Source organism: Carettochelys insculpta, chromosome 5 (genome assembly GCF_033958435.1).
Source record: "Carettochelys insculpta isolate YL-2023 chromosome 5, ASM3395843v1, whole genome shotgun sequence".
In the NCBI taxonomy this organism is placed as follows: domain Eukaryota; kingdom Metazoa; phylum Chordata; order Testudines; family Carettochelyidae; genus Carettochelys; species Carettochelys insculpta.
In genome coordinates, this window is record NC_134141.1 from 57721352 (window position 1) to 57746647 (window position 25296).

A 25296-nucleotide genomic window follows, 5' to 3' on the forward strand; every position below is an offset into this window, starting at 1 on the left:
CAGTTTGGCGAGATCTTTTTGAAGTTCTTCAGTTTGCTTTGGTCTTGACTATTTTGAACAGTTTAGTATCATCCACAAACTTTACACCTCACTACTTACCCCTTTCCCTAGATCATTTATGAATAAGTTGAATAGCATTGGTCTTAGTACTGACCCTTGGGGAACTCCACTTGTTACTCTTCTCCTTTCCAAAAGTTTACCATTTATTCCTACCCTTTGTTTCCTGTCTTTTAGCCAGTTCTCAATCCATGAAAGGATCTTACCTCTTATCCCACGACAACCTAATTTACACAAAAGCCTTTGGTGAGGGACTGTGTCAAAGGCTTTTTGGAAATCTAAGTATACTATATCTACTGGATCCCCCTTGTCTGCATGTTTGCTAACCCCTTCAAAGAATTCCCTTTATAGAAACCATGTTGACTATTGCCCAACTAATTATGTCTTTCCCACACTCAGCCACATCATGTGGGTAGCCCCCAACCCAACCCAATGAAAGGATGATTCTGCCGTTCAGCGCTGCTACTTCTACTTGTCTAACAATTTTATTCTTTACTATTGTTTCGACTAATTTGCCCGGTACTTACGTTAGACTTGCCAGTCTGTAAGTGCCAGGGTTGCTTCAAGAGCCCTTTTTGAAATATTGGCATTATGTTGGCTGTTTTAATAGCCCGAGGGTACAGAAGCTGGTATACGGATAGGTCCCAAATCACGGTTAATAATTCCGCAATTTCACATCTGAGTTCTTTCAGAACTCTCGAGTGAATGCCATCCAGTCCCAGTGGCTTGTTACTGTTAAGCTTTTCTATTTGTTCCAAAACTAGTGCATTACTTCACTTTGGCTGCACCTACAGTACGAGATAAATTCTAATTTAAGGCCATTAGCCTGATTTTACCACAACTGTCTTCACTGTAAATACCATTAGCTCAATTTAGGAAGCACTAATCTCAAGATCACAAAATCACAGTTACCTGATGGGTACAGCGTCAGGCTTGAATTCAGAAGTTCAATTAAATGCAAGTGTGGAAGCACCAAGTCTTAAAATTGAAATTAGCAGCCTCCAGACCCACTATGCCCCTCTCACTGCTCCACTCTGGCTGCTACTCTCCAGTGACAGGAAGACCACGAATTTCCAAAGGGAGCAGTGAGCTTTTTAGCTGTGTGCTCATGTTAGTATGAGAGCCTGAGAAATGTCTCTGTCTTTGCTATTAGCATTATGAGTGCATTGGCCCATTCAAAGAGCCCCTGCAGGGAGTTCGTGGTGTCACTACATTTATTTTTTTCTGCAGTGCCTGGCCCCAGCCCATGTCCCGCATACCATGTGCCAGAAAGGCTGTGCTGGGGGTCGTGCTTGCATAAGATGCCAAGAAACTTCTTCTCAGCAGTGTACAGTTGTGTGCGAACCCTCTTCTCTCTCCCACCAGTGCTACACAGTCTGGGTCTTTCCCATGTTCAGCCACATCAAGCGGGTAGCCCCCAATACAACCCAATGAAAGGATGATCCTGACGTTTAGTGCTGACTATGCTGCCAGTTGCACATTTAGGGCTCCAAGGGCGGGAAAGACACCTGGGCTTTGCTGCCGCTATGGGGAAGTCCCCCCTGGAGGCTAAGATACTGGGGGCTTTGCTGCCACTGTGGGGAAGGACTGCGGCTTGCTGCCGCTGGTGAAAAGCCCATAACAGGGCTTGCTGCCACCAGGAAGAAGTCTCATGAGCTTGGGAGTGTGAGGGGGGGTGTGCCAATTCTCCATTAAGGAATCATGTCAACTGGGCCCTTGGCGCTTGCTTCTTTTTCCTACACTTTTGTATTCTCTTTCTTCCCACTTTAAAAAAAAACAGTTGGGGCCCCAGCCTTATTTTTCAGGGATCACATGCATACAATGATGGGAGGTGGGATACTCAGTGGATGGCCAGTTGAGACAGTTGCTGCACCCTTCTTGGCACTATCTGTATAGTGAGTCAGGAAACCAAAAATTCTTTTTTCCTACACTTTTCCATTCTCTTTCTTCTCACTTTAAAAAACAGTCTGGGCCCCTGCGTTATTTTTGGGGATCACATGCATGCAATGATGGGAAGTGGGACAAGTGGATGACCAGCTGAGAACACAGTCGCTGCACCCGTATTGGCAATGTAACGTGGGGGGAACCAAAAATTTTTTTCCCTAGACTTTTCTATTCTCTCTCTTCTAACTTTGAGGGTCCTTGCATTATTGCCAGGGATTGGCATATTCTCAGGGATCAGGAGGAAAATGCAATGTGGGAAGATGACATCAAGACCAGCAAGCATACCCAGAATGCTATGGGGATGAGGGAACTGTGGGATAGCTTTCCACAATGCACTATTGGCTAACATCCACTGTTGCTATGTGTGTGTGGCAGCAATGCCTCGACTTTGTGGGGAGCACATGGGAAGCGAAGATGGTCAAATTTGAACTTATAAATTCCAGAATTAGAAAATCAATATAAATAAATTTGAATTTATCCTATAGTGTAGAAGCAGCCTCTATCATTTAGACCCAGGAGTGTCACACACCTGTGAAGCAAATTATTTTATACACCACATTCAGCTCCGCCTTTATGGATAATGTAGAACTTAATAAAAAATAATTTTATGCTGCAAAGACAGAAGCTAAACACATTTACATATTTTAAAATCCTACAACTCTCTAATTCAGTGTTTCTTAAACTTTGTGAGACCATGGAACACCAAACACTAATAATAAAAAAAACCCAACCAATAAGTACAAACAGCAACACATACAACAATACCAAAATCAAGTAATTTAATCAGGTAACAGCGATGAATAAGCAACATTGTATTTTGTTTTAATAACAGAAAACATACACTGTCAGTGTAGGATATCAAAAAAGTCAGATGCTCGTGGTACACCTGCAAGTTGTCCACTGACCACCAGAGTTCCATGGAACATAGTTTAAGAAACATTGCTCTAAATCACCTATTGATGCAGAGTGGATTTAAAAAACTGCTCTCATTAATCAAAAGGAAAGTTAACCAGTGTTTGTTCCCACCCACTTGCCAAGCAGAGGATAAGACTGGGATTCTTCTTCTCAAAGATGACTTGTACTTTCAAAGTGCAAACAAAAGGAGACAACAGGAAAATATGTTCCCCCGCACCCCCAACAGAAGAAAAGTAGTCCTAATCTATAGCATAGAACCTGCAATACAAAATCCCCCTTCCCCCAGCATTCTGGTATTTTATGGCTTGGAAGGAGTTGAAAGCCTCCAGCTCCCAATGAAATCAAGATGAAACTGCTTAGAATCTCACAGGAGTGTAGCTTTTTGATCCCTTTGGGTTAAAACATGAGTGTACCAGGTAAATGAAAAAATGAAAAGGATGCAATAGGCAACAATTTATTTGTTTAAAAAAATCCTTTAAAATTTTACTACATCAAAGATTAAGGAAAAAATAATACTATTAATATATATATACACATACAGTATATATGTATATACACACATATTGTACCATTAAAATACATGCCTTTCAGACCAGAACAGGTCATGTTCCCTCATATCATTTTTAAATTTCTGATTGCAATAAACCATGCTTCCTTTTCATCATCTTCAAGTACAAGAAATAAGCAAATCAGGATCTAAAAGTGGAAAACTACCTGTTATGCACAAATGACAACTGACAGCCATACAATTATTCTGCTGTGCTGAACATTTTATGCACGTCTTGGCAATTTCTAGAGCTCTAAAATTTTACCTGAGATGTGTGGAAATAATGACGTGTGACGTTAGGCTTAACAGATTTTTTCGCACTATGGTTCAATTGAAAGCAAAGCTGATTGAGTATTACGGATTTATACACACAGTATCAACATGAGAACTCTTTGTGAAATAATGAATTTCTCTTTCCCAAATGTCTTAAGCCTGCAGGTGAAACAAGGCAAGCCTCACTTGCAATGATTAGCATGCAGACAGTAAAACAGAGGTAGCATTTTCTTATAACTTCAGCAGAATCACTCAATTCAACCACACTCTTTTCTGCAAAAGGCACTCTCTTTTTTCATTTATAAATAATATGGTGTTAAATTCCAACACGTTGACTACATTTTCCCCCACTCCCCACATATAAAAAAGTTAAGCAAAGGATATGATGAAAAGATGAAACAGGGCATAAGAAAACACATTTTAGATGAATGTGCAACATTTTTTTCCCTTCTAGGAAAACTGAGTTTCTGAAAAAACCTCATAGTTCACCACCCAAAAATTGGACTTCCCAGTTAAAATGGTGATATTAAGCAGCACACTGTATACCAGAATAGAACTGTAAAACACCAGAAGTACACCAGCCTTTTAATAGCTAAAATAAAAAGCAACAGTTCACAGTTAAAAAGTAGAAAGATTATTCACATAAAAAGTGGTGGTAGGGAAGAATCAAGACCCTTCCATATCGAAGCTTATAAATTAATGTGTCTAGAACCTCATACTGTATCCTTTACACTGTAGTTTGAAAAGATACTGTCCATGCAAAACTTCTGTTCTCACCGTGATACTACTGAGCTAATAGAATTATAAGATGTCCCACTGTTACAGCTGGAGGCATAGGCCTCTTGGCCATTAGCATCCAAATTCATTTTGAATACAGATGATGCCTTCAGTAAAAAGTCTGCTGCATCTCTGCGACCTAATTCTCTCAGTTTAGACATTAAGATACCTATAGTGCTCTCAGGGGCATTGCTCCATTCCTGCAAAAGGGCATGGACTGGGCTTGGGAGAAAGTCATTTTGATTTCCATGGTTTGTATTGTATTTTGCAACAAGGTCAGGAAGGCCCAGGTTCATAGCCAGAAGGCACCAGTCCTTGCCCATAGGATCAGGTGGATCCAAAAGTCTACTAAGTTTCCTCCTTGTAAGAAGGTTCATATCAGAAGCATGAATATCCATTCCTAGGCCTCCTTGTGAGTAGATGTCCAGACACCCAAAGCATAATATACTGCTGAAGCTCTCTTTATAACCACCCATGGTATTAGTCAATGAGGTTTCCTTTTGGCTTTGTGCCCGGAAGAAGTCTCTAGGCTGGTAGACCATTACTGGTTCATGACGTTCCCTCAGCTGCTGAGGGCTGAGGTAATGTTTCACAGTCAGCAGGCCAGGTAATGTTGTGGCCATTAAGTTATCAATGGTGCTACAAACAGAATCCAGAAGCAAGCAGCACTTGATCTTCTCTGTTTCCAGTCCTCTAACTTGAACCTCGATACCTTGACCATGGTTGACCAGCAACACTAAAAGCTCAGCCCCGCGATTCACAATCTTTGAGCCATTTATCCAGAGACGAATATCTGCATCTCCCTCTGTGTTCTGTTGGTGAATCCACCGACATAGATTCACTTGAACTTTGTGGAAAATCCCACAAGGGAATGGGGTAAGGTGTTCCACAGGAACAATTCTAACACCACCATAAATCAGAACTTCATCCTCCTCATCTGTCCAAGACCTGTGGAGACTGTCAGTCTTAATCAATGCTGGAATATCCACCATTGCTCCATTGCTAAGGTCTCTAGCACAGATATCCATGGCATCCAGAATCTGTATCAGCTCTTCCACATCACTGTCTGACACCAGACGCTGGATGTCTTCTATGGTATACCGACCTCTGTAATGATGTAGGGCTTTGGGATTCTCCACTGACAAGATTTTTCCAAGGACGTTAGAGCAGAGCCAGCGAGGATCCAGGAGCACAACATCTTGGACAGTTTCACTCTGCATAATGTTTATCTGCAGAGAGAGAGAGGAAAATTACAAATTATATCATCTGATGTACAAGTCAACTGTAGAGCTGCTTTTAGGGCCTGCTGACTCAGTCACACAACTGAATCGGGACCGTAGAAAGATAATAATGCATTTGTTTCATCTCATATTCAAGATCCAGTTCTTGGCCCCTTTTTTTTTTTTTTTTAAACAGAGAGCTATCAGAGCTTAGGGAAAACATGGCTCACTAAGATTTTTTCAAACTATTATAGCAGAAATCTTCTCCAACATATTTTAATGGACACAGAAAATATTCTGACCTAAAATGAAGTTCTTTCCTAATTTACCTTGACGGCAACTGAAAACAGTACAGCATTTTTGGCACGGTTTCAGAGCTTCTCACATTTGACTCTGAAACCACTGGCGACAAAAAAGAATTAGGAGGCCACATCTAAAGTTCATAGCTGCACCTATATGAATTAGTCATTTGATTAAAAGGACTTTAATGTTGGTAGACAACAAAAAACTATTCACAGAGAATAGAAACAGAATAGGAAACAGTTGAAATTAGTGAGAAATGACATGGCAAGCAAGGAAACTTAACAGGTATGTGAAAGAAAAAGGAAAAGGAAAGGAAAAGCTGTGTTAATGGGTATGTAACTTGAAATAATTGACTGCTTTGCCATATCATTACATACTACAATAATAAGGCACAGTAAAGCATTTCAAGGTTAAAATTTTACCTAATCCCACTCCCGAATATTTATTTCATTTGCTTTTACTATGAATATGGTCCACCACAGAATGCTTTTAAAGAAAGAAATATTCAATTGAATGAATACACAGATGCCATAAGACAATATATAACTGAAGTCTGTATATGTTGATTTATATGGGGAGTGTTGTCTTGGAATGGGAAGCAGAGGAAAGGGTAATTAAGATATTTTGCTGAGCCTAGCAAGATTTTGTTAAACAGAAATCTCAGAATTAAGTTAAATATCTTGTGCAGTGTTTTTCTGCAATTTTCATTTACATCAACAATAATATGAGCTAGAACTAATCTGCTGAGCCACACTTCTAATTTTAGAAAAAAAATCTGATCTCAGGATAGTGCAGTTGGTGCTTCACTTTGCTGCTGTGAAAGCCAGTCCATTATTAACGTTATAACCTATTATATTGGAGGAGAATCTGTCTGCACACATTCATCATAGAAGGCTTCAAAGAACACTTTTCTTTAACCAAAGCCAAAATAATTTATTCAGTCATTTTAACTCACATTTCACATTGGAGTTGCACATTGGATGAACAACTAAGGGTTTGTCCACACAAAGAAGTTAGTCCAGAATTAGATATGGTGTGAATGAAAACTGCAATAGCTATTCTGGAATAGCTCCCATTGCAGACACTCATTCCATAAAAGTGCTTTTTTTAGAATCCTCTTTGGCTTTCTAGACCAGGAGCGACAGTTACGTCTTTTCCCTCCATGACAAGATTTCCTTTCATGCTCCACCCACCCATTCTTCCAAGAAGCTGCATGTATTTTCCATTCAGCATCCCTATAATGGAAACCACTCGCACAACTTATGCATTCTGGTTGGTTAGGATTTTCTTCATTTTTTCCACTGTATTAAAGAAAAAAAGTAATGAAAAAGGTGCAGAGAACACACTTTGCTCCAGATGGGTGAAACTCAGTTGGATACTGTATAGAATCAACAGTCTCAGTTTATGTTAAAGCCAGAACATGAGTAAAGTCACTAAACAGTTATGAAGTATCAGAGGGGTAGCCGTGTTAGTCTGGATCTGTAGAGCAACGAAGGGTCCTGTGGCACCTTATAGACTAACAGAAAAGTTTAGAGCATGAGCTTTCGTGAGTTAACTCACGAAAGCTCATGCTCTAAACTTTTCTGTTAGTCTATAAGGTGCCACAGGACCCTTCGTTGCTAAACAGTTATGTGGTTTGAATAAAAATTACTTACTTCTCCTATGCTGTGCAACTGCTGGGCTGTATGCCGTAGATCATCTTCGCTTGCTAATGGATTAAGCTGATCCTGTACGTCATATACAAATTGCTGCAATGACATCAGCTGGTTGGGTCCAATCATTTTTCTCCAAGAAGGGAGGATGGAAATCATTTTCTCGCACAGGTGAGTCATAGGTGGACAAACCTAACAAAAGCATAGTGATGTCAATTTATAGTTCTATTTCGACTATGACCATTACAAACAAATAAATAATTTAAAAAAGTGCTCCTATCAAACACTGGTGTATTATAAAGCTGGATAATGTGCCACAGAACACATGCTGGATGAAAACTGTATTCCAGAGTTTAAGTTTTCATTTTACAATCAATTTCTAGACATCCTGGTTACAAACACAATCTGAACATGAGCCAATTCAGAGCTGTCTTCCTTAATCTGTGCACAACCCCAAACAATGATTTTTGAGTGGTATCAACTGTCCCATTCATGATGGGATTAATTCAGAAACCAAAAAAAGTTTAAAGTAGCACTCAATTGCTTCACTGCTGATCATTTTAGGAGAAAAATCCTACTAAGGTGCTTATTTATCCGTGTGTCCACAGGTATGGCTGCTCTCAGCTCCTCTTTGCTGGAGTTCGCAGCCCCTTTTTCCAAGCTAAAAGCTGAGAATATTTTTTTCGGAATACCACTCTATGAAAATTACCTATATCTGATTAACATGGGAGAAGGTTTATGGTGGAGCATCCTCTGTCTCCTATGACATCTCTCTTGCATCTTCACTCAGGACACGTGCTTCTTATAAGGAGTTGTCAGCCCATTATCACTGAAATTTGTGCCATTGCCCAGCTGTGATATCACATGTAGAATAATATATTAAAGTCACTACTAGTCAAAAATCACTCTCTGAGAAAACATCCCGTTTACTGGCTTTATGGTTTGGTACTTGGAATTGGTGGATCAGTGTCTCTTGGCTCACATGGAACACACATTAGTGGCATCAGGAGCAGTGACTCTGTATCTACTTGGAGGATATTTATGACTATTCTCCCTTTGGTTAAGCTGAACCGCAGCTGACACTACTAGGAATCTTAACCGAACCTTTTTTGTCACCGTATCTGTTAATCGTAGTGTATGCAAATCTAATTGTTGTATTGGTAAAATAGGTCCAGCCCCTACAGATTTGCTTACTCCTAGAGCTCTCACTAGACCAGCGGTTCCCAACATTTTTGAGATGGCGACCCATTCTGATAACTCAGTAAGACTTTGTGACCTAATTCACAACCAAGGGCGTGAGGTTCTCTCCTAGGAAAAAATTTTACAAATCTTGATTGCCCCCCACCCACTTTTCCAGGCTTAAAGCCCTCACAGCTCCAAACTGCCCTCCCCACATCTCACACAAGTGTTGCTGCTGCCCCCCAGCTGCTCCTTCACCAAGCTGCCACCACCACCACCTCCCCTGCATGGCTCCCCCAGCCCTCCTACTCCCTTCCCCCGACCTACAGCGTGGGCAGTTCCCTGTCCTGCCGTGCTGAAATGGGACTCAATTTAATTGGTTTAACGACCTGATCCCTCCTGCTGGCTGTTAAACCAATTAAATTGAGTTCCATTTCAGCACAGCTGGCAGCTCGAGGATACAGCACCGGCACATGCAGCTCAGAGCCTCCCAGCTGGCAACTTTTAGAAAATCTCATGGCGACCTGTGTTTCAGTCCCAACCCATAGGTCGGGAAGCCCCACACTAGAGCTAAGACAAGTTCAACTGAATTGGTGTTCACAACAATGGGCAATCTTTAGCAAAATCCTCTGTGCAAAGGCTGACATTTCAGGGATAAGAGTCTGCAACACTGTTTTGTAATTGAATTGCAAGTTTTACACACTATTAACAAAGAAAGCTTGGCAGTGAGCTGTTAAGAATGAGGCAGGTAGTATAAAAACAGTGAAGCATATCAGAAATCTGTTGTTAATAAAGAGAAGAACCATTAAAAAGCCAGTAACTTAGAGGATTAAAGAACTTTAAAGATTACCATAAGCCCCTGTGCTATGCAGTGCAGGATTGGGTTCAAAGTACTTTTTAAAATGACACATAAGTTAGAAAAAGGCATTTCAATGGTGATACTGCAAAACAACAAAATTGTAAAAAACAAAACACATTCTTCCAACCTACAAATTTCACCTCTGCTAATGAAAACTAAAGATACAATTTACTCTCTGGTATTTATATTGCTTGTTGACATTTGCAGTTCTCTCACGAGACAGCAAGACTAGAATCAACAGTTTCTAGCCAGCCAGACTGTCCGATTCACATGCATTGATATGAATCTGCAATGTCCTGGTTGCAACTCAACAGGAGCATGGTTTTATATTTCTTCGGATTGCAAAACCGGATTTTTACAAACTCCATTTTCAGCCTAGTTTGACCCAACAGCACCTCTTGGAGATTCGGAAAAATGTCTTCTTTCTATTCCCTTCAAACCAGAATGTCTATAGGCTGATTGACAACTAACAGAGACTCTGAACTAGCCACCAGAGAGCGTTCAAATAAAAGAAACTGCACTGATTCTCCCTGAACTCCATGATGCCCAGCCTCTGATGCCCAAGAAGCAAAAGGCCGGTAGTAACCGCCCCTTGGAAGCTACCTTCCAAACCAGAACTTCAGAGGGAGTTAGCCCAGTCCAGGCCTTCAGGAAACTACTTACTGAAATGATCTGACTTCTTAATTCTTGTAGGTGAGTTCGGAGCAGCTTCATATCTTTAGAACCAGATGCTCCAGCATCCAAAACAAATAACTTGTCCAAAATTTGAAGATCATTTCCAAACCTAAGAGAAAAACAGGAGTACATTTTTATTTGCAGGATCACCAAATTTGCTATGCAGCTTCCCTCTTGTCATAACTCAAATGCAACATAAGGGTTTAGGTGTACCAGGGCAATGGAATAAAATGGAAATGGAGGGCTGTGTTATACAATGACCACAGGGGGGCAGCAGGGTATGTGGGATGGAAGACAGAGAAAGTTACACTCTACAGTGAACACAGGGGAGAAAGCAAGGGGCCAGAAAAGGGGACCCAGACAGACAACTATACTCCCACTTGGGCAGCAGAGGGCAGGGGTGGAGAAATGAACAGCTGTCTACCATCTAGTTGAGAGAGTTTGTCTGCATGTGTGTTGAGGGGATTGCTTCTCATAAAATCATACAAAAAACAGACACTCACCAGCCAGGTGAAAGGGGCTGGCAGGGGGTATATTTCTCTTTCCTACATCCAGGACTGCCCCAAACCTGAGACTTCCACTCCCTAGGTGAACTTTAGGAAGGGCAGAGGAGCCTGAAGGTCCCTCCCACCCCCCACTTCTTATGGGGACATTGCAGGCTGTTCCTCCTCACCAGGGGGAAGGGCATAGTTTGCTGCATTCCTCTCTGACTGAGAAGCACAGGGGTTAGTGCACCCCTCCCCGGCTGTGTCGGATGGAGCTGCAGCTGCCATGAAGTGGTGCATTTCACTTAGCCCCATGGGACTGTGGTAGTCTTCTTTCCCCAGGACAGCCTGCATACTGAACCCCTTTGTCCTCAGCCCCAACCCAGAGCAGGATTTAAATGAAGAACAACAAAAATTAAGTGAAAGGACTGAGAAATGCTGGGTAAGACTTCCAGTACTATATAAAGAGCATTGCAGGAAAAAATCAATGGACAGGAAGTAAACATATTGATTACAGGAAGTACACGTACTTCTAGAGGTTGAACCTCTCTAGTCCAGCAGGTCTTTAGTTAGCCAGACGACTATTTATCATGGGTGTGGCCAACTTTTCTGTGGTCTCATGAAGGTTGTTCCCAGCCACCAGTCCTGGCTCAGTGTTCTGTGCTGTTATTTAGCCGTAATTTACCCCTAAATGTCTTCTAAGAGCCCAGCAGTCAGTGCAAGTGTTGGCAATGCTGCTGGGCAACACTGACCGCCGACAGTCCAGCAAATTCTCTCGTTTGGCATCGGTCAGCTCCCAAGGGTGCTGAACTAGAGTGGTTCAAACTGTATTGAAGTTATAGCAATGATTTGTTTTTAATGAGTACAGCTCACTTGGTGGTTCTTATCTGAAACTGTTCAGTAGTTAAACAGCTTTTTCTCCATTTATTCTCAATACTTTTAGACTGGCCAACCACATTTATTTGTTTTCACAAGCTTAGCAATGAAACATCTATTGACAAACTCCAAGGACTATAGACAGATATCTATTGCTCAGTTTCAGAAGATCAGGATATTGACCTAATAAAATAATAATAGAAATCTGGGAGGAGATTCCCCAGGGGAGCAGACAGTCTGGGCAAGATGGGGAGCCCCCACCCCTGGCTCCATGCTCCTGAAAGGGGCAGGACTGGAAGCATCCAGCCTTAGAGCCACCCGGAGTGCGCAACGCTGCTTGCCCCACTCATTGGCAACCCTCAGAACTACCCAGAGGACACTGCAGCAGTGCTCCGGCAGTGATTTAAAGACATGGGGACTCCATCCACCACTGCTGTTGGGGCCAGAGCCCTGGGCCCTTTTAAATCGCCAGGCCCCAGGGCAATTGCTGTTTTTGTCCCCCTCGTCAGCAGGCCTGGATATACCCAAGACCAACTTCCCTTACATCTTCTTCCTAGCAAACAGACCCACTCAGAAGACCTGAATGGTTCCGCATACCATGATATCAGGGTGAATTGTGTATCTTTTGCTTCAGAAGACTACTTTGTAAAAACAGCTAATTGTGAAAAACAGGGTTCTCCTCCTTGCAATTCTTAGTGTTTGGTATTAGAACTAATCAACATTTAGAGACACTTGTTGATTCATTGTTTTGTCCCTATTGGCATGCAGCTCTTCAGAAAACTGTATATAAAATACACCCGTGTGTTTTTTTTTTCCCTATACTAGATATCTTAATTGAAAGGATGAAGCACCGTTGTGTCTGGGTATTGCAGCATTCATAAATAAAGTCGCCCATTTTTCTCAGATTGCTACAATACTTAAACATGAAGGCTTCAGGCAACCTATTCATTTTAAAAACTATCAAGTTTTTCCATTTTTGCACAAAATATAGTGCAAGACCATTTTCAATAGCAAGCAGCGCACAAAGTACTGGATTTTCTCAGCTCCTATACAGTTCAATGAATGTTATTTTGTAAATGATATCAAACACTTAAAATCAAGAACCAGCTTTAGTATTTTCGTGTTTTAATATGGCATTTAAATTTCGTTTTTAAAAAAGTGCAGTGTTCCTCTTCTCACCTGTTTCTGATTTCTTTTAGCAATGACATGTCTTTGTCATATCCAAATTCTCCTCCAACAGGGCGAGGAAGATTCACAATGTCAGCATGGGTGGCCACCAGGACAACATGCAATGGACTTTTCAGCCTTCCAGCAAATGCTTCATGAGAAAAAAAGAAATACATACCCAGAGTACAATTTCAGGGAAAGCGCTCTTAGTGCACACTAAGGCAGAGGTTAATTTTATGTTTTGACATACTGCTCAACTTGTGAGAGTACACTTGCCAGCTTAAAAAAGAAAGGAAAAGAAAAAAATCTACACACGTGTGTGTAACTTAAGGACTGTTTGGTTGATGTGATTTTGTCTATAGCCCATAAATATGGATGATTTTTCCCTTGCAAATAATATTAGAAGTGCTGATACTATATGGCCGTATTTTTTAAAAATTCAGTAAGTATCACTAACAACTCAGCTACAAACTATGTAGCCATTTTGGGAACAACATTTAAGTCAATAACAGAGCAACTACTTGCAACACTTGGTGGTAATTCTTTGAACGGTGCTTAGCACTACAGGATGTAAGTTAGATGATTGTAAGGAGAACACAATCTACATCATTCATACTGTGGTATGAATGCAATTGTACAGTACTTACACAAACAATGAACTCTCATTTAGGTGAGAGCTAAGTAGGAAAAGCCTGGGAGAAACCATGAAAAAGAATGAGAAAGAGAGAGATACAAATGGCATATGAATGAGGTGACAGTATGTAACACACATTTTTTCAGCCTGTTCTCTAGTATACTACTCAGGAAAAAAAAATAGACTGTTGGTCAAATGTTTACAAAACACGATCTATATCCTGTCAATTTTATTTCATCCTCACCCTGGCAGAATCTAAACTAACTTGATTGTGTGTTCACTCAGGAAAAACTGTTGACATCTCCAGAATTTGACCCGTTATGATTACGCTCAGTGTTCCCTCTAATTTTTTCCATCCATTGACACAGTAAATTTTGGCATGTGTGGATGTGCACAGCCAATAGAGAGACATGCTGTCTGCTGTGGGTGGCTTTGGGCAATTCGCTAATGAACTGGGCATCATCTTAATCTCTTCTGGGTGCTTCGCTTACAGGGAACACTGCTTACGCCACACAAATATACCCTCTTATTATGTATATTGGTACAAAATTACTGTTCTGTGACCTATGAAGCAGTGTACAATAACACAGACAGCACTCTCTTTTCTCGTATTTTGTGAAGGACCTATTAGAATTGGCTCGTAAGGTATTCCAAATCTTTAAGATTTCTACTAATACACGCTACTACACTTTGTTAGGAGTTGAAGGATTCCTTATGAACTATTAGCACCAGTCAGTTGAACAACTTTGTTAGTTACTGCACTATAGGTAAACTTAACATTAAATATTGCTAATTATTTTTCAGGGAGAATTGACAGTGTTAAGTTCTATATTTAGCTGACTCAGATTTGGATTCTAGCAACTGCAGAACTATTATACATAGTAACAAACTTCAGTATTAATTTTCAGCAAACTCCTGAGTGTTGATTACACAACTATTTGCATATCAGCTGGATCAAAGCATTCCTTATTTTTAACTTTTTGCTCCTAACTTAAAATAAAACTAAAACAAACTGGAAGGAGGCATAGCAATGCAGGCTTGTGCTGAGTTCATAAATAAGAAATATAGTAAATTGCCTGGGATCTGACATAATGCATTTAACATTAGCAAAAATATCAATAGGGATCTTTCAGCTATAAAGTAGTGTTTGATATGCCTTTCAGGTGACTGCACGGTAATTGTGTCATTTAATGGGTTTTCTTTATTCATGCACATCTAATCAGATCCACTGGCTTGAACAGAGTTTTGGCTGATGAAGCCAAGACAGATTTCTGGGCTTGGTTCTTCCATCAAACAATGAGCATATGTGAAATGAATGCTCCACTGCAATAAAAGCTAAATTGGTATAACCCAAGAGAGATGTCTTTAACCTTTCTAAAAAAATATGAAGTCAACTTATTTGATCTACAAGTAATTCCAAACAGCATAACCAGAGATCTCATTAGACGTCAAGCAAAATTTGCTACCAATATTAGGTTTCATCCACACCAATACTTGAAAGGAGCAAAGCCCATTTAAAGTCTAAATATAGCTCCAGCTAAACAGGTCTGAGCAGATGGGCAGAAAACAATCACAGCTTTAAAACTCCATTCTAGCATAAATTAGATCCATGCACACTGGCCTATCCAGTTAGTGCTGGGAACCAATTTAGCTGAGGTTGGATTTAAACAGAATTTAAGCAGTGTTTCCAAACTTCATTTAAATACATAGTGCACTTGGAGATACCGTATGTAGATAAACAGTACACAAGAACGACAAAGTAGTTCTCTGACCAGAAAATTTCAATTTAACGGCTTAGGGAGAAATTCAGGAACCATTTAATCACAACCTAGACCATTTTAATATGGTTAAGTGCGTATGGTCCAGTTTAGACCCTTTGCTGTGAGTGAAGTTCACCTCTGTAAAAAACTTTGTTTAAAGTTGATCTCAGTAGGATGCAGGAAGATGAACACAAACAGGACTCAATGAAGTTAGAGAAACAAAAACTTTTTCTTTCCTCCACAGAAGGCATATAGTCACACACTGTGGCCTACCTATGGGTTCCTCAACTGGGACCAGTGATTTCAGAAAATTAAGCCAGAAGATCACTTGGTTTAACTGGATTTCATATGGTTCTTCAAGACTGAAAAGCACAATGTGAACTGCAGTCGGATCATTCGCAGCAAAATAATCATAACAGCAGAAATATACAGGATTCCCAGAGAACTCCCACACACTGAAGTCACCAATTCCTATAAAAAGGGACAGACAGATAAACAGGTCAAACTTCTTTAAAGAGCTATGGTCCTTCAACACTGGAAGCAAAGCATTCCAGGGCTAAATCTGGAATTCAAATGTAAGTGTCCAGGAATCACAGACCCCGGGCATTACAGATTAAGTAAGTCCTGGCTTTACACAGAAATGGGTATTAAACCTTTGAGAAAATAAAACAGTGCCCTAAACAACGTTAGAGAAATAACAGCTGCACTTCTTTCTCGTGCCCCTGAAAATGCAACTAAACATTTTTCTAATGACTTTGTGATGTATGAAATCTGGTGTCAAAAACATAAGGTAGAAGATTATTCACAAAACAGTCCATTTTCACTTTTAAAACTGAAATTGCTAACAAATCAGAGTAGGCTTTAAGAATCACACTTTATTTAGATTAGGTTGAGCGTAGGTTGATTTTCTAAGCAATCAGTCCACACTACAGGCTCTATTCCAGTGAATTTTAAGGGCCCCTACGGTTGATTTTGGTACATCAGCTTTTCATGAGAAGTAAAGCTAAATTTGACTTTGCATGGTCAACCTTAGAGTGGTGCAGATGGAATGTTGTGACTTGACATTTACGGCCTCTGTGAGGTGCCCAACAGTACCCCAATGTGACCACTCTGGCCACCACTTTCACCACTGCTCTCCAGATCCGCAGGAAACAGCCAGACAAAGTTTGCATTTCATTTCCTGTTTGGCCAGCATGGTGAGCGGACCAGGCAGCTTACCTCAATAGCACATTTTATCATGAATTCCCAGGGTCACAGATGAGCTACAGTGTGTGTGTGGGGGGCGGGGGTGGATGAAGCTGTGCTGGCAGAACTAAGCAGCAGCAAAATAAATGCAGACACACCCATGTCAAGATCTCAGAGGACCTGGTGGAAAAGGGACACCAGGGACATCCAGCAGTGATGCATGAAAATAAAGGTGCTCAGGCAGGCACACCAGAAGACAAAGGAAGCAAATGGATGTTCTAGGTCATTGAAGCAAACATGCTGCTTCTGTGAGCAGCTGCATGAGACACCAGGGGTCAGGGGTGTTTCTGTGGAAGGGGGAACAAAATACTGTCTCTGAACAGTCCGTGGATACTGCCCATGAGAGTCTTCAGACAGCCTCTGGCAACAGTGGGGAAGACAGGGTGGATGATGAAGATGAAGACAATGGTCAGCAGGTGAATGGAGTAGATCCCAGAAAACTAGAACCATCTTTTTTCTTTTTTTTTTTTTAAATACACTTCGGCTCCCTTTTCCTCCTCGCAGGATGATTTGCTGTCAGACCCTGGCAGGGAAGGCACTGTTGGTGAGTTCTAATTTTTACTCATGCTAAACAAGTGGGTTAAGGCAGATGGGTGTGATCTGCGTCAGATGCTGTACCTACACAACCAGGGGCCCTCTGAAAATACATGTTAATGTGTCTGGGGATAGAGTGGGAATCCCCACTGCACATTTCCATAAAGCTCTCACACAAGTCCTCTTTAATCCTTCTCAGGAGGTTTCTGGGGAGGCCTGCCTTATTCCAAACTCCTTGATAGGACACCTTTCCACCAAGCCAGCAATAGGTAATCTGGTGTCCTGCACCACAAAGCAGTGCAGCATACCAACCAGGCTTTTGCCCACATTCAGTCAGCATCTGTTCTTTATCGATGAGTGTTATTTAAGAAGGCTGATATCTCACATTGCAACCTAGAGGAAGCAGGAAAAGATACACGTAACTTAGGTGCATTAAGCTATGACAGCACAAACTGCTCCGGCATGGCTGTCCTACCTACCTCTGTTCCCTGGGCTCCTGGGGGAAGGGAAACTTTCATTGCCCCAGCCCAAGGGGGAGGGAGGGGCAAGCACATGGCAACCACTAGAAGGATAGCACAAGGTGCACTACCATGCCTCTCCCCTGCTGCCACTTCCCTGGGCTGCTGGGGGAAGGGAAGCTTTAACTGTCTCAGCAAAGAGGAGAAGAGAAGCAGGTGGTGACAGAGAACCACACAACCCAAACAGCACAAGCTGCACTGCCATGCCTGCTCTTCCCTCTCTTCCCCAAGCTCTTGGGGAAAGGGAAACTCTTAATATGCTAGCCAGGTAGAAGGAGGAAAGCATATGGCAACTGCAACTGCCACACCTCTGACAGCCACCATGCCCAACCTTCTGCAGCATGCACAGCTACAGAAACCATTTTTTGAATTCAGGGTCCCACACATGGCTAGAAAGCCTGCCCCAATCTGTGTTTTACCATGGACTGGAAACAAAATGAGTCAAGTAGATCCCTTGAGATCTTTGTGTAGTACCTGCTGGCAAATGATGCCTAAAATAAAAAATATGCCCTTGTACAAAACACATTCCTATTGTTTCCCCACAGATGCTCTTTCAGGAAATTACTTCTCTACAGTAAATCTATCTTCCTAATGTCTGGCCTTCACTTTTGTTTTGTTGAAGTGTCTGCAACAATAGTTTTTTCACGAGTGAGGGGAATCTGACAGTCTTCGACTTCCTGAAGGGGGCTCTAAAGAGGAAGGAGGGAGGGTGTTCTCAGTGTTGGTGGATGCCAGAATGAGCAGTGGTCTGAAGTTACAAAGGGAGAGGTGTAAGCTGGATACTAGGAAAAACTATTTCACCAGGAGAGTGGTGAAGCACTGGAATGCTTTACCTAGGGAGTGGTGGAATCTCCATCTTTAGAGGTTTTTAAGTCCCGGCTTAAAGTCCTGACCGGGATGATTTAGTTAGGGTTGAGCCTGCTCTAGGTGGGGGGCTGGACTAGCTGACCTCCTAAGGTCCCTTCCATTTCAGCCCTACGATTCTACGACCATCCCATGCCCCTCACTCCACCTGTTAGACTGACAGAGCTCAGAAGGCAAAAGAAATCATGGGAATACGTGTTCCTAGAGTTCATGGAAGCTGCCTGCATGGACAGGGTACAGTTAATGAATGGAGGAGAACCATGCTGGAAGAAAGGAGGGTAGATCAGGAGGAGAGGAGTGCGCTCACAAAGTACGAAGTCCAAACCCAGGAGATGTCAAATCACATGGTGCAGCAAACAGAGCTCCTGAGATGCCTGGTAGAGGAGCACAGACACACACTGAACCACATGCCCTTCTCACCATGTTCCCTAACCTCCTGTCTCAGTGCCCCAGAATGCAAGAGGGAGTCAAGGGCAGCCATCCATTCAATCCCACGGACTTTTCTCAGAGTAGAAGTCTGACAAAACAGTTCTTGAACTTGTTTACTTGCCCCCGAAGCCCCGGCCAAGAACTCCTTTACTGTGTGCTTCAAGTTGTCCCCTAAATAACAACCTTTCAGAAACAGCACCTCTTTTGCTTGTGTTGCACAGAGTGGGGGCCTTTACAGGGTTTAAAGGCCCGCACACTTCATGCAGGGTCACCCCCTTAAGAGCAACAGACATGGCTGTCATGTCACTGGTCATTCATAAAGCTGCTTTTCAAAACCTCCCTGATTAGCAGTGCCCCTCACTGTGCTCTCCTTATTACCCCATGTCTGGCCACTCATAATTTCTGGCCAGGTAATCTGCCTCAGCCCTCCAGCCTGGCACGAAATCTTCCCTTGCTCTCACATAAGTTATGAAGCACAAAGCAGGCTGTCACTAGGACGGTAATGTTATTTGCACTGAGGTCTAAATGCACATTCTGTACTTGCTCAGCCAATAGTTGAACTGCTCCTTACTGCAGTCCAAGCAATCAGTGTATGGGCCAAGAGAGCAAGGGGTAAGCTAGATATCCCAGGCTCACTATTAGCATCTCTAGGTCTCCAATGGTAATCTTCTGGTCTGGGAAGAAAGCCCCATTGTGCAGATTTCTGAACATACCAGAGATCCTAAAGATGTGTGCCTCATGCTTCTTTCCTGCCCATCCCATATAAATGAGTGTAAAATGGCCTTTGTGATCTATCAACACCTGCAATACTATTGAGAACTACTCCTTGTGGTTTACGTACTCTGGGGCAAGATGGTCTGGTGCCAAGATAGGGATGTGTGTTCCACCTATCGCCCACCTGTAGTTAGGGAACCCGGTAATGGCAAAAGTATCCACCAGGTGCTGCACATTTCCCAGAGTCACCATCCTTTGTAGCAGAAGGCTAATGATTTTCTTGGCTACCTGGATCACAGCAGTCCCCACTGTAGACCTGCCCACTCCAACTGACTGCCCAATGTTGCAAGCTTCCACAGAACTACTGCCACTTGCTTCTGAACTGTGAGAGCAGGACTCATGTTGGTATCACATCGCTTCAAGGCAGGAGAAAGTAATTCACAATTTCATGAAACTGGCCTTATGCTTGAGGTGGTTTTGTAGCCACTGCTCATCATCCCATACCTGCAGAACCATGTGGTCTAAGCTTGTTTCACAGTACCAGAATTGGTGCGCCACTGTGTACAAAGAATTGAGTGCTGCCAGCATCTCAATGTTTCTCCTCTTCAGTTTTTCATATGAGTGTATGTGTATATCCTCCTCAGAGTCTTCATTGCTCTGACAGCTGCTTAGGGTCTGTGAATACTGCAGCATACTGCATGAGGTGTTTTCTACTTGCCACTAGAGTTAGAAGCTGGACAGGGTCCATGCTAGTTTTGCAATGGCATACCCACAGCGCATTGCTGACAAATTCAAAGCTTCCTAACCTAATGGTGATGCACTCCATCAGCTTCATGTGCCAGTGGAAACATGGACCGTCGACTTTAAAAAAACAGGGTGCTAGAAAATTGACCTTCCTAAATTCAATTTAATCTCCTACTGTAGACATGCCCTTAATTACCACTTAAGAACACCATCAGCTCTATTTTTGAGGGTGCAAGATTTGTTAGCTTCTTCAAGTCTCTCTCTCTCAATCTGGTTGAAAGGATATGCATTTGTATCATCTTAGTAATCATTTTGTAAAGTAATAAAATGATTTTATAAATACTCTAGAAAAATTGGAAGCTTCAACTATGCTATAAATAGAATGGAATGGAATTTCCATTCTTTACAATGGAATAGTTTCTAACAGTCTGCAGTGCTGCTTTAATGTATTTTAGATACTAAATCTGTTATACAGTTGTGCTGAAAGAGAATAACTTTGGACAAACAACAAATGTTGACTATATGCCAAGTTACTCATCACACATAGCAAATATTTCACAGCATGTTACACATCTATAAATATATTCTCCTACCCAACACTAACAGCTTAAGCCCCATTTCGTCCTGGAAAAACTGACTTGGTAGGTAAAACATTACCTGTGTTTTGAGTTTAACTTGAGGGAAAAAAATCAGGTCACCTACAAAAGGGCATGATGATAAATAAAAATAGAACTTCATGTACAAGATGTTTGTGACAAGGACTAGGTCTAACGAGTATACAGTCAAAGTATCACGAACACCTAGGACAGGATATAATCAATAATGGCTCATGACTGGTCCAAAATCTTTCATGTTAAAAGTGGTTAAAATAGTACAGTACAGTCTCACGATTCGCGAACTTAATGTTCACGAATTCAATTATTTGTGAGTGGCTGCCGCTTCCCTCGAGGTCCCAGGCACCCCCAGAATTTGTGAAAAACACGGAACTCTCGCAAATGTTGAGACCCTACTACTGTACCCATAAATGATATACAAACCACCCCATATAACTTCACGGGGCTTTGCTATAAAAAAAAGATATGCACAACCAACTAGTGGACATGTTTAAAGCAATGCTTAAAGTAGCTTTCAAATTCAAATATTTTAGAAAAGTAAAGCCATTATCTGTCATACACCATTAACATACGGTAATTCAATTAACTTATTACCATTCAAGTAGGCGTTCTGAATGTCGATAGCCTTGGTAGACTGGTCATCTGCGGAGCAGTGAGAAGGGTGAGATGGTGAAACAAATGCTTCTAGCATCCCTTTGGTAAGGCCTGGCTCAAACATCATGCTTCGACTTCTGACGCTAACATTTTCACAGCCAGGGTAAAGATTTGTAATGCTCACTGAAACTGAGTCATGAAAAAGAAGATTACAAACCAGTAAGAATTTATAAACAGGTAGTTTAAAAATAGTGTGCCTGGCATAACATTTGATTTAAAAATATCTGTTCTTTGAACAGAGGCACTCAGCGTACAAACAGCTGTGAACCATGTTTGTTCCCAAGATTCTTTGAGCATCCTCACCTTCCCACATGCTCCCCACAAAATTGACTTATTGCTGCCGCACACAAGTTGCCAAAAATCAACTGCTGCAGCAGTGTACTGTGGGAACCTATCCCATAGTTCCCTGAGCCCCACAGCATTCCAGCTATTGTCATTGGTGTAGCATGGGAAAAAAATGGCCTGCAAGTGGCTGTGGGTATCTGACATCTTCCCACATTTCATTTCCTACAGTTCATTTCCCTCATTCCCCTGCCATGGAGGGGATGCATGGGGGCAGGACAAAATGTAAATGGCTGAAAAGAAGTTTGTCCTTTCATACAGGCATGACACACCTATAGCCTAGTTGCCACGTGGTGTGGCGGGGGTGGATGGGACACTGCAGTGGCTGGTGCCAGGCAGCGCAGGAAAAGAAAAGAAAAAGAAAAAGGACAGCTAGTAGAGGTAGACACAGAACCACAGACCCCACAGCCATGCTAACAGCAAAGGAAATAAGATTTCCAGCCTCTCATGACCCTGTTGCCAGGGGCTTCCAGGTGCCAAACTGAAATGGTATTCCTGCTGCCTAATTCCTCCACACCTAAGAGTGGTGGAGATGGAGGAAGACAGAGCAGAGAGCTGTGGGGCACATACTGGACATCTCTGGAGGCTAATTAATTAGATTTAAAGACATTCATTCAGAATTTTAAATTTGAACTGAATGCTACACCTGTCAGGCTACTATGATAATATGTCGATTTTAGTGCACTGTAAATTGAGCTAATGGAATTTACAGTGGAGATAGGCACTTGGTAAAATTGGGTTAAATGACTTAAAATCTATATTATCTCACAGTGTAGACATAAACTGAGAAAAACTGAAAGGTGCATTAACCCTGAAAAATCAAGTGTAAAAGTATAATTACACAAAACAAAAAAGAATTTGAAGAACAGCAGCAAAAGATACAAAAACTAATAGCAAAAAATGTTTTAAAATACATCAGAAGCAGGAGGCCTGGCAAAAAATGAGTAGGGCCACTAGATTATTGAAAAGATAAAGGAGCATGCAAGGAAGAAAGGCCCACTACAGAGAAGATACATGAATTCTTTGCATTGGTCTTCACTTAAGAAGATGTGAGGGAGATTCCTACACAGTACAAATTATTTTTGGGTAACAGATTTGCAGTACTGTCCTAGATTGAGGTGTCATTAGAGGAGGTTTTCAAACAAACTGATAAATTAAACAGTAGTCACCAGGATCAGGTGTATTCGCCCAAGATTTCTGAAGGAATTCAAATATAAATCTAGAATTACTAACTGTGGTATATAACCTATCACTTCAGTCTGCCTCAGTAATATGTAACAAAAAGGTAGCTAATGTAACACAATTAAAAGACTCCAAGGGCAATCCTGGCAATTACATACCAGTAAAACCTAATTTCAGTACCAGGTAAACTGACTGAAACTATAGTAAAGAACAGACTTATTGGACACATGGATGAACACAATATGTTTGGGACACACCACCACAGCTTTTGTAAAGGCAATTCTACTGGAATCATTTGAGGTGGCCAACAAGCATATGGCATTAACAGTGTGATGACAGAGTGTTCTTGGACTTTCTGCAAGCCTTTGATGAGGTCCCACACCAAGGTTCTTAAGAAAAGTAAACTGTCATGGTGGGAGAGGGAAGGTCTCTCATGGATCAGTATTTGCTTAAAAGGACAGAAAATGAAAGGTAGGAATAAACAGTCAGTTTTCATAATGGAGGGAAGTAAATAACAGAATGAATCCCCCAGTCCAAGATCTGTAATGGGGTCTAGTGCTGCAGAACATGTTCATAAATTATCTGGAAAAAGGGGTGGGCAGTGAGGTAGCAAAGTTTGTAAATGATATAAAATTACTCAAGAGAGTTAAGTTTAAAGCTGACTCTGAAAACCTACAAAGTGTTCTCATAAAACTTAGTGACTGGGCAACAAAATTGAAAATGAAATCTGGTGTTAAGTGCAAAGGAATGCAAATCAGAAAATGTAATCCCAAGTATACATAAAATTGATGGATCTAAATTAGTTATTACCACTCAAGAAAGATCTTGGAGTCATCATGTTCTGTTCTCTGAAAACATCTGCTCACTGTGCAGTGACAGTCAGAAAAACCCATTGTGAACAAACTCTTTGTAACCATTAGGAAAAAGAGATAAATACACCCAAAATATCATAATGCCACCATATTAATCATGGTACATCCACCACTTACATGTGTGGTACAATTCTGTTCACTCCATTTCAAAAAGCTATATTAAAATTGGAAAAAACTACAGAGAAAGGCAACAAAAATTATAGGGGGTATGGAACAGTTTCCATATTAGGGAAGAGTAAAAAGACTTGGGCTATTTAGCTTATAAAATGGTGACTAATGTGGGATATGATGGACGTATATAAAATCATGAATGGTAAATTGGAAAGCATTACTCAATCCTTCACATAACACAAGAACTATGGGGCACCCAATGAAATTAAAATGATAGCTTAAATAAACATAAGGAAGTGCTTCTTCACACAACACACAATCAACCCCTGCAACTTGCTGTCAGGAGATGTAGTGAAGGCTAAAAATACAAATGGGCTTGATAAAGAACTAGATAAGTTCATGCAGGGTAGGGCCATCAATGGCTATTAGCCAAAATGGTCAGCAATGCAACTCCACAGGTGGGCCACATCTACATGGCCCATTAGCACAGTGCTGCTGCCAGCAGTGCTATGCTTGTGACAGTTCAAGAAATTGCAAATGGAGGACAATTTGCAAAAGCTCGTATGGCTAATTAGCCTAGTCACACGAGATTTTGCCGTCGGAAGAGGGGTGCCTGCAGTACAGAGGCATAAGGGACTGGAGACAGAGAGGGGCTTAGCTAGCTGAGGCTCATCTTCAAGGTTTCTGTACTGCTGGCACCCCCCCCAGACAGCAAAATCTCGCATAGCTATGCTAATTAGCTGTGCAAGTTTGCTAATGGTCCTCCATTTGCAATTTCTTCAACTGTCATTTGTACCACACTGCTGCCAGCAGTGCTGTCCTAATGGGCCATGTAGACATGGCCACTGTGTCCTCCTAAGCCTACAACTGCCAAAAGTTGGGACTGGATGACAGAAGACAAGAGGGGATGGATCATATGACAAAAGCCCTGAAGACAGAATACTGGCCTAAATGGACCACTGGTCTGACCCAGTATGGCCATTTTTATGTTTTTACTTAGAGCTATACCGTGCACATAAAACCATATATAAAATGATGCAACTTCTTCCAGAATTTGTGTAGCTTACAAAGAAAAGCAATTTTCTCTTGCTTCACGTGGTTTATGGTATTGAGTTTTTGTATGTGACAATATGTGCAAAAACCCCTACAC

The 25296-nt window shown here is 41.5% G+C and overlaps 1 protein-coding gene across 3 annotated transcripts in view; it reads right to left on the minus strand.

The window, feature by feature from the left end:
- Nucleotides 1-2772: 2772 nt before the first annotated feature.
- Nucleotides 2773-25296, minus strand: part of DAPK1 (death associated protein kinase 1) — a 170381-nt gene continuing 147857 nt past the window's right edge. The window contains exons 21-26 of one of the 3 annotated variants that reach the window (XM_074995142.1): nt 21580-21768; nt 15597-15794; nt 12942-13080; nt 10390-10510; nt 7692-7880; nt 2773-5742 (exon numbers count right to left, since the gene is read on the minus strand). In XM_074995142.1, the coding sequence (XP_074851243.1) occupies nt 4510-5742; nt 7692-7880; nt 10390-10510; nt 12942-13080; nt 15597-15794; nt 21580-21768 (2069 nt within the window). In that variant the 3' untranslated portion in view covers nt 2773-4509. Of the gene's footprint in view, nt 5743-7691; nt 7881-10389; nt 10511-12941; nt 13081-15596; nt 15795-21579; nt 21769-25296 lie in introns of those variants that run through there. The other 2 variants (XM_074995143.1, XR_012645713.1) reach the window with 2 other exon arrangements.